This window comes from Megascapheus bottae, chromosome 5 (genome assembly GCF_031878675.1).
Source record: "Megascapheus bottae isolate mThoBot1 chromosome 5, mThoBot2.hap1, whole genome shotgun sequence".
Taxonomy (NCBI): Eukaryota; Metazoa; Chordata; class Mammalia; order Rodentia; family Geomyidae; genus Megascapheus; species Megascapheus bottae.
In genome coordinates, this window is record NC_143513.1 from 63,554,367 (window position 1) to 63,568,206 (window position 13,840).

General features: G+C 35.7%; 1 protein-coding gene across 8 annotated transcripts in view; it reads right to left on the reverse strand.

Moving 5' to 3' along the window:
- Cadps2 (calcium dependent secretion activator 2) overlaps positions 1-13,840 on the reverse strand; it is a 426,292-nt gene that overhangs the window by 216,994 nt on the left and 195,458 nt on the right. For all 8 annotated transcript variants that reach the window (XM_090333225.1, XM_090333224.1, XM_090333226.1 and 5 more), the window contains exon 7: positions 2,250-2,361. In XM_090333225.1, the coding sequence (XP_090189351.1) occupies positions 2,250-2,361 (112 nt within the window). The remainder of the gene's footprint in view (positions 1-2,249; positions 2,362-13,840) is intronic.

The following is a 13,840-nucleotide window of genomic DNA, read 5'->3' on the forward strand; positions in this document are numbered from 1 at the left end:
AGAAATGAAATCTGCTTGTCCACCATTTGCTGAAGAACATACCTACTACCCGATTAAGGGCTCCTTGGACCTGAAACATCATTTCCGCTGTCTCTATGCCAGCATCCATTTTTTGTTGTTGTTGTTTACACTTCATACTAGTCTCTTCATCTTAGTATCCACGATGGTTGTTAATTGCAGTGGTCTTCAACCAGTGGTTTTCACCCAGTTTGTATTTTAGTATTTCCTGCAGAGAGCCTAAAGTACTCCTTCATGGTCATTCCCTAAACTAAAGTTTGGCACCCTGAAGTTAAGTCTGAAAATTCTTTTGCTGTGATAAACAGTATTTTTACTGCATTATTTCCTAAAGTAAAAAGAAATTACAGTGATACATTATATAATAATACATTAACAAATAGAAATATATTGACAGCTGGTAGGAGTACCAATATGACTCAAATCATTTTATGAAATGATAAAATAATATAAATGTGGTTTTTTTTTGTATAACATAACCTATAAAGCACCTTCCTATGTCCTCTAACTACCACGTGTGTCCATGTCAAGATTTGTGTGAAGAATTGACTTAGGATCCCAAACCAATTTTAAATGCTCACTCTTGCTGACTGGTCTTAGCCAACCTGAATCTTTCCACACCTAAAAATGGAACATTATTGTCATTCTCAAAGAGAATAGCATGGGCTTATACTTGAAGAGCAAGCAAGAATAGCAGCCAACGAACCAATAAAGGACAAAGCACTAGAACCAGAGAAGATAAAAGAATTTATATTTCACTGTGTTCAGTTTAGAGACCAGGGTCTGAGATCCAGAGATAAATAGCCGAAGATCTTCCACTAGAGATGTCAGTGAAGTGACCCTCCCTAATCTGTGTTGAATGAATCAAATATAAACCTTCAGTTAATTGCTAAGGATTACCTTACAGATTTTATTCATAAAAATCCTTATGATAAAAGTAAAAAGACTGCTTTCATCATATATATGAGAAATTAAGTTGCCTTGAATTTAGGTATGTAGATACTCAGATGTGGATGGACTCGGAAAACTTTAGGAAAAATAGAGCTTGTAACTAGACTGGCTGCTAGGGTAAGCAAAGAGATGAGAGGGCTGACTAGATCACTGGCTAGAAATACACCTCCCTAGAAGTAAGAGTGTAAAGGATAAGTTCTACTTTGAAAATATTTAGTTGGAGACATCTATTAATAGACAACCGACAAGATCAAGTATGCAAATTGTATACCACACATGTGAAGCCTCAAAGAACAAACATGACTTTCAAAGTCCCATTGACATGAAAAATGATCATCTTGGAACTTGCTGAGATTTTTGGTGGTTCTCAAATGGGATTGATTTTATATGTATATATATATAGCCCCAGGGGATATCTGGCAATATCTGGGGACATTTTTGTTTGTCTATGTTGGGAGGTAAAGTATTTTTAACTAGACAGCCTGCCTAAACAAGAGTATCTAGGTCTGATGCTGAAGAATTAGAAAAAAAACGCTGAGGAAAGGGTGCTGTGCTTCAAGGTGATACAGCACTAGCCTTGAGAGGACTCAGAGCAGTGAGTAGGCTCTGAGTTCAAGTCCCACAATCAACTCCCCACTAAAAAATTTAGGAAAAAGCCGACACAACCCCAATATGAGGCTCTGAGTTCAAACTCAGTACAGAAAAAAAAAGATGGCCTTGCCCCCAAAACCAATGATACAAATATTAGACAAACTTAACATAGGTATAAGTGAATGTTATTTTGAAAGAAGGGAGCTACTTTTCTTCAATATGACATTGTATAGAAAACATATCCTCATATTATCCATTTAAAATAGCTCAATGATATTTGGTCAGCTAAGAAACAGGTTAAATGAGTACAACTTTTAATCAGGAAGCATAAGGTTCATGTCACTTAACATACTTTTTAAAGTTTTAACATTATCTTCAAATAGTTATATACCAGGGGTTTCAATTCATGTCTCAGTTTATGTCCATTCACATTCCTGGCCAGAGAAACACATGTATGAAATGAATGATGGAGTTCATGATGAGAAGCTCATGGATATCTCTCACTGCAAAGCTAATACAGTCTTATTATGCTTAGTAATTGACAGCCTCATATAGATTCATGGGAAATGACAAGGAACTGATTCTGTGTAACTTATAAACAGAAAGCTCTTATGTTGCTTTTTTGTCCACCTTACCTCTGTATCAAGTTAGCACTGTGCTGTCCTGGAAACTGGGGGCTCAGCACTACTTACCCTGCCCAGCTCTTTATCCTCCAGGGCCAGAACACCCGTGCTCTCTGTGAAGAGCTTCACTTTCACCACAGGCCGAGGGTGAGTGGTGGTAAAATCTCCTTGGGTTCCCCATCTGCAATGAAATAATGAAAATTCTAACCTGTAGCATTCATTTTTCCCCAGAAGAGGTGTGTTTCCACCAAAGGCACATTAAGCAATACAGAATCTTTTGTGGCTCAATGAGATTTTCATCTTTGCTTTTGTTCCTGGCAGATGGCACCATCAACAAGGGTAATAACAATAAGCTTTACAGCTGTAATAGTCATTCAGCTGCTCAAAAATACTGGCAGGTTGGAGTCTAAAATGTGCAGTAAGAACTTAGGTTACGGTAAAGCAGCATCAATGCAGATAATTGTTTTAATGATTAGAATGCAAATCATAGTACCATTGTTTTAGGGGTGTTATTCGTACATGCTGAGGACTTTATTTTGCCTCCTTTGGGGAAGATTTCACTAAATATTGTCATTACTTTTTTTTTGTCAGTCCTGGGCTTGAGCTAAGGGCCTGAGCACTGTTCTTGGACTTTCTCAAGGCTAGAGCTCTACCACTTGGGCCTCAGCACTACTTCTAGCTTTTTTTTCTGTGTATTTAGTGCCGAGGAATCAAACCCGGGTCTTCGTGCATGCTAGGCAAGCACTCTACCACTAAGCCAAATTCCTGGCCGCTCGTCATTACTTTTTAAAAAGTAGAGACAGTGGGTGCTGGTGCCGCTCACCTGTAATCCTAGCTACTTAGGAAGCTGAGACCTGAGGATCAGGGTTCCAAGCCAGCTCAGGCAGAAAATTCTCTGTGAGACTCTTTTCTCCAATTAACCATTCAAATACCAGCAGCACTGTGGCTCAGAGTGGTAGAGCACATGCCTTGAGCAAAAGAGCTCAGAGACATATACTAGGCCCTGAGTTCAAGCCCCACAAACAACAAAAAGTGGAAATAATTTTCTTAGATCTAATGTATTATGTGACTTTTCATAGTTCCTGTCAAAAGGAAAAATATGGATCATAAATTTAGGAGTGAACTGAAGTTAATTCCTAATACATTCTCTTAAGAACAAATTAAGTCTTTCGACATCTGGCTTTTCAAATCATTGGAACAAAATAACATATTTTCTTGGCTTATCTTTTAATTAATAGCATCTTGTCTTTACCACACACCAATTCATCCTAGCTTATTGACAAACTTAACTGGCACATTCTTGGTATTAAAAAAATCTTATCAATATTTCTTATAACTGAGAGATTATAGCACAGCATGAAGAAAATGATATCCAGCCAAATATCACAAGAGAAAAATAGAGGTTTAACAAAATACAGATTCTTGTTGAAAATAAAACAAAGAATGCCAGTATTTTTCTGTTGTGAAGAAAAAAAGTTTCCCATACTACCTTAATTTATTTTTTAATTTTTTTTTTGTCGGTAGTGGGGCTTAAACTCTGGGCTCAGGCACTGTCCCTCAACTCTTCAGCTCAAAGCTACCGCCCTACCCACTAAGTCACAGGGACACTGCCTTCATTTTTATTTTATATACCTTATTCAGGAATTTTGGAAACTCTATAAAACTAAAGAAATCAAGCATATTAAAAGCTAAATAATTCCTTAATGTACTATGTTGTCTCTCATCTCCTTTGCTATCCCTTGGTTATCTCATATTGGTATAGTATCTCACTTTGTTATCTGATATATTGAATTTATTTGTATTTGGATATTTGAAATTTGATAGGGAAGGGGGGAAAACCAAGACGGGTGGGAGGTGTGTGGGGGGGAGGGAAATGGGTACCAAGACATGTGAAAGGGTATCAATGTATGTGAATTAATGCACCTTCTATCTGGCAAATATCATGTAACCCTTTTACTAATTACAATAAAAAAAGAAAAAAAAAGCTAAATAATTGTTATCATGTCTTTGTCTTCTATCAGTAAAACAGAGACCATTTCCGTGACTGGCAAAATTAGCATCTCTGTGGATGTGTCCTTTTAAAACAAAGTCATATGCCAGAGGGAGGAGAGATTCAATTAGGATGGAAACACAACTGATTTTCTATTTTAGACTTCTAGAAAGAGGCTAGCAAATAATCTTTATTTCTGACTTCATTGAATTAGCATGGTCTAAGATAGAGCAGAGGCAAAAGAAGAATAAAAACAAAAGTAGAGACAGAATCAAAATGTAGGGGGAGGAATTCAATTTACTGGGTATAACATTAAGCTTTGAATTTTGTCAGGCAGCTTGGTTGGCAATTCTGTAAGACAGTTTGATGACAACTTTTCTTTAATCTTTACTAGGTAAATTTGTCAAGATGCATTTTGTTAGCAGGAGGAATATTGCTACCATGAAAATCCAAAGTTTCTAATAATCTGGGGAGATACTTGGTAGACCTAGTCAAATCTTAATTTTTTCTTTAGATATTTTTATTTGTTTTCAACTCTTTTTTTTTGCCAGTCATGGGTCTTGAACTCACCTTGGACTTTCTCAAGGCTAGATCTCTACCACTTGAACTGCAGCACCACCTCTGTTTTTTTTTCTATGTATGTGGTACCGAGGAATAGAACCTGGGTCTTTGTGGATGCTAGGCAAGCACGCTACCACTGGGCCAAATTCCCGGCCCTCTTCAGATCTTTAAAACAAAATTCTCTTTAAAATTTCTTTTGTAAATAAAATTGATTGTTCTTCCTCTTCTAACTAGAAAAAAATCCTTTGAAGACATTTATACTACTTTGTACGTTTGCTTGAAATTCTCAACACACTCCCATATTCTCTAGAGAGTAATTAGTGGCTGACTCTATTCATTATCATTGAAAGACCTTCTTGGTTTTGTCCTTGAATCTAGCTCCTGCCATCACTTCAGAAGGGAATGTGTAGATCGTTCCTTTTTATTAAATACAGTAAGACATACAAAAGTGAACAATTAAAACTCTCTCACATTTCTACAATTTAACCCTTCACAGGTAAATTTCTTCAAAAATGATTCTGCAGTCTACTATGACAACCTCTTTTCTATGGAATTGTCAAAGTACCTTCTTGTGGTTATCATACACAAACATGGCATGAAGTTATACGCAAACAACGTCTACCCTACTACACAGAAAGGAGAGTTGAGTGCATCATAACTCCCGGTCAGTCCAGGCAAAATGTTAGTGAGATTCTACTTAAAAATGTAAGTTTAAATGGGTGCCAGGGGGCCATGCCCACAGTTCTAGGTTCTTGTGGGGGTAGAGGTATGGTGGTTGAGAGTTTAAGGAGGTAAGCTTAGACTGATAGATGAAAGCTCATCTCAACCAATATCTGGTTATGGTATTATGAGTTTGTCATCTCAGCATGGGAGATGAAGATGGGGGGGAGAATTGTGATTCTAGTAGGGGCATAAAATTTTTCATTAGACTCCATTTCATCACAAAGAAGCTGAGCATGGTGGTACATATCTGACATCTCAGTTTTAATAGGAAGTGTATAAAAGGTCCAGGAACTACATACAGCACAAAGCAAGACTCTATCTCAAAATAATCCATGCAAAAACAGCTGCAAGAGAGGCTCAAAGGTTGAATGTCTTTTTAGCAATGGGGAAGTCCTGAGTTTATATCTCAGAGCATCCAAGAAAAGAGAATAAAGTAAATTATAGTTAAAGTCAATAAAACAGAATAAAGTACAGTTAAAAATATAAAACTATAACAACAGATGCTGGCAGGGATGTGGCCAGGAGGGATCACTACTACACTGTTGATGGTAGTGTAAACTCATTCAACCACTTTGGAAAGCAGTGTGGCAAGTCCTCAAAAGAGTAAACATAGAGCTCCAATATCACCCAGAAATCCCACTCCTTGGCATTTACCCAACCATCCAGAAACTAGGGCATACTTCTGTTCTCACATAGCTGGAAATTAAAGGCATGGGCTAGCCCTGAATTCCTTCTTAAAGGCAGTATTTTTAACATTTTATCTCTAAGCATGATCACTCAGCTACATTTTTAACACTTCTTTATTAGACACATCAGATTTAAAATTGGAATCAATTCAATTGTAATGTATTATTATGGTATATATAGATAAATATATTTAATTTCATATAAATATGACTATCTGTATCTATTGTATATCATAGACATCATATGGGTGGTGCTTAGAAGATATGTATACACCATATATATGTATATATCACATATCACGTAACACATACTTAATGGACCAAGGAAATTCATACTATGTATGGGTAGGGATGGTGTTCATACAATCATGGTCAACACAATAATCAGGCCACCTACCAATGCTGCATATACAACAATGGTTACATAAAGTTTAGGTATACACAGTCTATACTATCCAGGTTTGCACAAGTATACCCTATGACAATCCCACAATAACAAAGTCACCTAACAAAGGAGCTCTCAGAATCTAACCCCATTGCTCAGTGATACTTATATACAAATATGTGATTTTTAAGGGGATGGATGCTTAAATATAAATATGATGGCACTTAACACTCTACAAATTTCAACATCTCAGGATACAGGCATTAATTGACACCGCTTTGATAATGTCACCCATGATAAAATAAGTTTAAAAATACGTACAGTTAAAAACACTTGTGCATTTTAGAATGAATGGATTAAATACAGAGTATTTTCATCCCCTTACAAATAAGCAGAGAAGCAGAAAAGAGGATACTATGCCTATCTCAGTGTTCACCACAATACTTGGCTATTTCCTACTTAATTGGCATGTTTACGAACTACTAGTAATTAATACCAGTTATTATCGTCCCACTATTATCTCAGCAATGAATAATAAAAGAATATAATACCATAGCTGTCAATATGCTTGACTCAAAATCCACTGCCTTTCTCTACATGTGTAAATATATTATTTATGAGGATTCAGACTTCCAGTATAAATCTTCAAATGAATAAAATATCTATGAAGCACCTGGAATTCTTGTGTTTGAAAACACAGGGTAGTTCATACACAATGAAAATAACTGACATTAATTACGTATTCGCTGTTAAATAAAATACACTGGAAAACTGTATTAAAAACTAAAACCCATATTCCTGGCCTTTCTTTTATCCAATGAAGGTTTTTCTAGGAAATTTTCCTAAATAAAACCTCACAAGAGTATGTATGGAAACATAAGATGTGTAGCCAAAATTTCTTCTTTTTTTTCTAATGATTTTTCCCAACTTTGCTGGCACTTTTAAAATTTATCTTTTTGACAGGCACTCTGAGGTTATTCATGTAATCCTAGATACTCAGGAGACTGAGATCTGAGGATCACAGTTAGACACTAGCTCAGGCAGGAAAGTCTGTGAGATTCTTATCTCCAGTAAACTACCAAAAATCTGAAAGTAGACCTGTAGCTCTACTAGAACTAGTGATAAGCAAAAGAAGCTCAGGAATGGCACCCAGGTCAAAGTTTCAATGCTGGCCCCAGGACCAGCAAACACAACCCCCCCTCACATACACACAAATTATCTTTTCTAACAAATCATCATTAATCTATTTGAGGGATTGAATTTGTTATGAGTCAAATGCCAATGACATACACTTCCAAAGTATCATTTAACCTTTCCATATTTTTATTAGCATCAATTAGGTGTACAAAAGGATTTCATTTTGACATGTCCCTCTATACATACAATACCTATTGATTAGGCTAATCCTCTCCTTCAAACATGGTAAGGAGAGAAAAAAGTCATGGAAAGACATCTCATATTTGAAGGCAGAAAAATATTGGGTTTGGGTCAGTATGGAAAATGATACATTTCAAAATAAAAGTTTATCATGTGTCACCTTCATTCTCTTTCTAATTGTCTCTCAGCTGTTTCCTTTCCCCTTCACATTTTGCTGCTCTAAAGATTGCTAAAGACTCAAGAATAATAGGATCAAACGGTCATCTAATGTCTGTATTTCCTTTGTGAAGTAGTTATATCATTCAACCTCCATATCCACAGTAGAGAAATCATATTATACATGTATCATTTTCTTCTGGGAAAGTCTAGCAAGCATGTTAGCATAAAGCTGGATTTCAGAAAAAACAGAAGAGATAATCTCCCACAAGAATTTTCCTTTCTTTTTTTCAGAGCAGAGCAGTCCAAATAGAACAATTTGCAATATTTTGCATTACAATTTTACTTGGTCAAGACAGTATCAAAGTGGGAATAACTTCGTAAGATGAAAAACAAAATTTTTATTGTATTTTTATTGTTGGATAATATATAGAGGGGTTACAGTTATATTACTTCTACCCCTTCTCATGTTTTTTCCCTCTTTCTCTCCTCCTAGACCCTCCCAATCAAAAAACAATTTTTTAAAGACTTTATGTATAGTTAAACAAATAACTTATAGATAAGATACATTTATTTAGCTTTAAAGCATAAGGATGTGATACACATAAATCCCCAGAATGAGATTAATACAATAAACTACATGACCCCAAAGTGAGTAGAACTGTATTGCAAATGCAGGTAATTATCCATTTATAGAACTTAATAAATGCATTTATGCTCATATGGTTCCTATTTCCTCAACTTTAAAAGAATGTACTTTTAAAAGTTTACTTTTTTATCTAACATGTCTTTATTGACTTTACCAGATTTTTAGAGCTTCATATAGATTTTAGTGACAAATATCTACATATTAGATCTATTATCACCGATAATTCACACACATATTTTAAGTGTGTTTACCTGAAATGGTTTATTTTGACACAATCTCTCCCAGTTACCTAGGAGGAAATAGAACTTTGTTGTTTTTCTTGGTCATTTATAGGCTTGAAGTCAGGGCCTAAGCTTTGTCCCTAAGCTTTTGTGTTCAAGGCTAGTGCTCTAACACTTGGAGCCACAGCTTCTTATCTGGTTTTCTGGAGATAAGAGTTTCACAGACTTGCTGGGTGCTCATGGTTCATGCCTATTATCCTAGATACTCAGGAGGCAGAGCTTTGAGGATCAAGGTTCAAAGCCAGCTCAGGCATGAAAGTCTGTGAGACTCTTATCTCCAATTAAACACCAGAAAACTGGAAGTGGTGCTGTGGCTCAACTTGATAGAGCCCGTAGCCTTGAGCTGAAGAGCTCAAGGACAGTACCCAGGTCCTGCGTTCAAGTCCCACGACAAAAAAAAAAAAGTTTCACAGACTTTTCTGCCCAGGCTGGCTTTGAACCGCAATCCTTATATCTCAGCCTCCTGAATAGTTAGGATTATAAGTTTGAGCCACGAATGTCTGGCAAGAAGTGGAACTTTATTTAGAAAGTTATGACAAATGTCGGTGAATAATGATTCAATGAAGGATTTTACTGTTTTGAGTGCTTACATTTGAGACATTCAGTGCTTAAAAGTTGGCTTTGATACATTTTCTTTTCCATTTGTCTTTTTTTCTTTTTTCTTTTTTTTTTTGCCAGTCCTGGGGCTTGAACTCAGGGTCTGAGCACTGTCCTTGGGCTTTCTCAAGGCTAGAGCTCTACCACTTGAGCCACAGCACCACTTCCAGCTTTTTTCTATGTATGTGGTACTGAGGAATCGAACCTGGTCTTTGTGCATGCTAGGCAAGCACCCTACCACTAGGCCAAATTCCCAGCCATCCATTTGTCTTTTGGGATTCATTTTTCTTGTTATCATAGCTTCTTTAGCTTGCTTCAGTAGAATTATTACAGAATATTTCACAAGAACTAAATTTTACATGTCTTCTTAAGAAAAAGCCATAATTTTCTCTATGTGATAAATTTCTGGCAGTATTTTATTTTCATATAATTTTATGATTATTATTAAGGTATTGTATAGAGAGGCCATAATAGGTCTTCTGGCAGTTTCTTTAAATTCACTAAAACATTTCTTCCCTGAAATAATGACATATGGAGGCCAAGTACATTGGTGCATAGTGTAAAACCACATGCTATTTAAAGGTCACAAAACAGTTTACTCCAATTTGCATCTTAATATTTCACAATCATTAAGTTAATCAATCAAATATTATGTATGATATGCTTACAACTTTGGCTGAGTCAGATAATATAACTACAGATTTGCATTCTAATTTGGTCAGATAAATTATATTTTCCATATTTATCAAAGCTATGGAACTTGTAGCAGAGGCAGACATGGCATGTTTGTTACATGTTGTTGGTAAAAAGAAATAACATCTAGGTGAATCATTATCTAATCTGAGTCTTTTGGCCTATAGAAAGATGAAATTTAGTGACCTAATTAGATATCAAACTGTTTTAGAACTAGAAAATGTTTCCTTATATTACAAATATGGGTTTATTCTTACTTGTTTTGTTAGTCTGTTCATACAGAAACAACCGTTAGAAGTAAGCAATGTGGGTGTGGGTGGAGGAATTTGAAGTGAAAATAAGCACATTTGTGTGTTTGGTTCAATTACATGCTGTCTTTACTACAAAGATGCTATATATATGTATGAATGTACATATGTATGTATCTATGTATGTATGTACCACATGCTATACTTTGAAATTACGATGTAATAATGGGTTAGGAACATTAAAATTCCAACTTCTATTTAATGAGTATTATGAGTATTTTGTCATAAGACTCTCTGAGATTTATAGAACAGAATTTCATAATATGTACTTTTTTGCTGCAGAAATGTACTGAATAGATAAGGAGAGATCTCAATGTCATATTATTTGTAATTTATGAAGGAAACTTTGGGCCACAGACAGTGATTTGTATGATGTTATTTAGCAGATTGCATTTAATTATGTAGTGCGTGGGAATCAGGGTGATCTCTAACTGCTGTTAAATACATTCAAACTCGTGTTTAGCTTTCTTATGCATGAATAATAACCATTGGTAGTCAGTGCATATCTAGCTTTGTATGCATTCTAATTTTTGTTCAGTATTTTCTCTTCCTGTGGATTACCCTCACTTGTGCTTCATTAATAAATTCACATAAGTAGGGGTTAAAGGATTGATCAAATGGAGATCATTCACAATGGCAGAGATCTTGGGGACATAATGCTACCTCTGTGTTCAGGGATCTCCGAGGTTTTCAGATGACTAGAGAAAGATGATGAAAATATATACTGAGAGTTCCAGAGACTAAATATGGACAACAAGGTGTCACAGAAACTGGGGATAAAGGGAGCAGTAACACAAAGAAAGCTTCAAAGGGACGAATCCCCCTCCCTAAGCCTTCAAAGAAAGATGAAGAGTAAATCGTTAGGAGCAGAATGAAAGGAAAGCAGGTCACACTTGTTGGTTCTCCCCAGGGATGGCACCTATTCCTGATGAGGACTTTTCTTTTTTTTTTTTTTTTTCTTAAATGTGGATGTGACAAAGAAGGAACTAAATCAGTTTCCACATGGAGAGCAGTATTCTGGATGAAACTATCACCATGAAAATGCTTAGAAACACAGGGCAAGAAGCTCAGCTGGAAAGTTGCAAGAGGAGTGGATGTAAGTGGAATTCAGGTCAGACAGAACCTCTCAGGCCAGAAAAAAAGGGAGGAAAGGGAAGTCACAAGAAAGAAAAAGTCATCCTCAGGTCTGTGTTTTAGAAGCAGACTAAAGAAGAGAATTAAAACTAGAGGAAATAGAATATTACAAATAGGGGCACCTGAGTTAATCCTTGTAAGGTGCAAACAAGTTGCTCAAAATGACAATGATGTAGAGGAGACAGGTCTGGCACTAAGAAAGGAGAAGTAACTGATTTTAAATATGAGGATCTGCCCAAGTTTCTAGCTATAGTGCTAGCATAGGCAGAAATACCTTATACTAAGTTGTAAACAGAAAAGGTATGAATTTAAAGGTTTAAAGATATATTTTTAATTAATTACTTCAAACATCCTAAACTGAAAGAGTATATTAGAATCTAAGGGAGAATACTCAGACATAAGATATGCTATCTAGTGTTAATGTGACTAACTAAAAAAGTATATTATGTTGATTGTAGAATTTCTTTTAGTAATACTTTTCTTTCTGGTCCTAAGAGCTATTTCTTCACATTCTTTCGTAGACATTGGTTCTTTGTAAAAAATTTCTTTCACAATGGACTATTGTAAGAATTAGATATTAAAGTAACAAAATAATTTATTCTGTCTCCTAGCAAATAAGATAGAGTGATTCTACTTCACTGTGAATTCTTGCTCATCTGTGCCATATGGATAAATATTCTGAAATAAAATTAATTATCCTTCTTGTAATATGTCCTAATTTATACAAGTGATACTGCAGAATGGCACATCTTTTGGTCAATTTATAATAATATGATTTTGACTTTCACATATTAACTTGACTTTAAGGATTAATGTAAAATGGATAGACACCTTTTGTTCTGGCCATCAAAGGCTACATATTGAGGAGGGAAAAAGAGGAAAAAGAAAAAAAACACATGCCATAGCTGAGTAAAGGAATAAACCTCTTTGTGTGTAGAAAGAGCAGCCACATGGTGTCAAAGCAATAGAACCAAGCTCAGCTTGGTGTAAGCAAGCTTTCTCTTTCTAAAGATCCCACCAACTGAGAAAACAGCAAAGGTCACTGTCTAGGTTGGAGACCTCTGAAAAACTAAACCATGAGACATTGGATACATAGGCCCAAGATGATATTAACAATGAAATTTTAATGTAATCACTAGTCTGTCTGGTTACAGAGGGAAATGCATCTTGAAAAAGCAACATTCTCTAAATAGCTAATTGTATGGAGTCCAAAACTTGTTCCAGGCTTTCCGAAAATAGTTCTTCAGTTTTAATCAGTTTGCAGCAACAGAAACCCGGTCCCTTAATGTAACCCTGATTATAAATCAGTCTTTGTCTTCCTAGTAATATACTCTGTTCCAATGAAACCTTATGCCACGAGTTTGCTCAAAGCTGAACATGGAGTAACTTTGGTAAGTCATGGGACTTGAACTCTGGGCTAGGGCACTATCCATGAGCTCTTCATTTCAAGGCTACTGCCCTACCACTTAAGCTACAGTGCCACTTGTGGTCTTCTGGTATATAATTGGAGATAAGAGTCCCATAGACTTTTTTAGTGCCTGGGTGGACTCTGAACCATGATCCTCAGATCTCAGCCTCCTGAGTAGCTAGGATTATAAGCGTGAGCCACCATGCCTCCATGGGATAACTTTTGTCTGCTGGTTCTTATTTAACAGAGGTTTCACTTCCTATAAATATAATGAGTCTTTGTCCAGAAGCTGATTCACTGGACTTCATTTAGAACCCAGTATTTGCAGGAGAATGAGATGATTCGAAGCAATATTCATGTGTAAATCAATGGTTCCAATCATTTTGAGTTCTCACAGGGAACCCAAAGATAAATGGTTAAAGGCTGACATAAACCATTAACTATCAAAATTTTATTTTACAAAAACATAGGATTGCTACTTCTTGGGTACATTTTTCAAATGTCTAAGGTGACAGGTTAAGTTTTTACATCTTTAAAATATGTGCATAGCAGATAAATATTGTTTCCCTTTCTTTTCCTAGACAACTACCACATTACAAATTAAACCGAAGTGGCATTAAAATAAGAAAAATGTAGATTACATCTTTGGCAGAACCTACATCAAATTTGTAATTTTTTTCACATGCACATATTAAAAATTTTGAAGATTCTT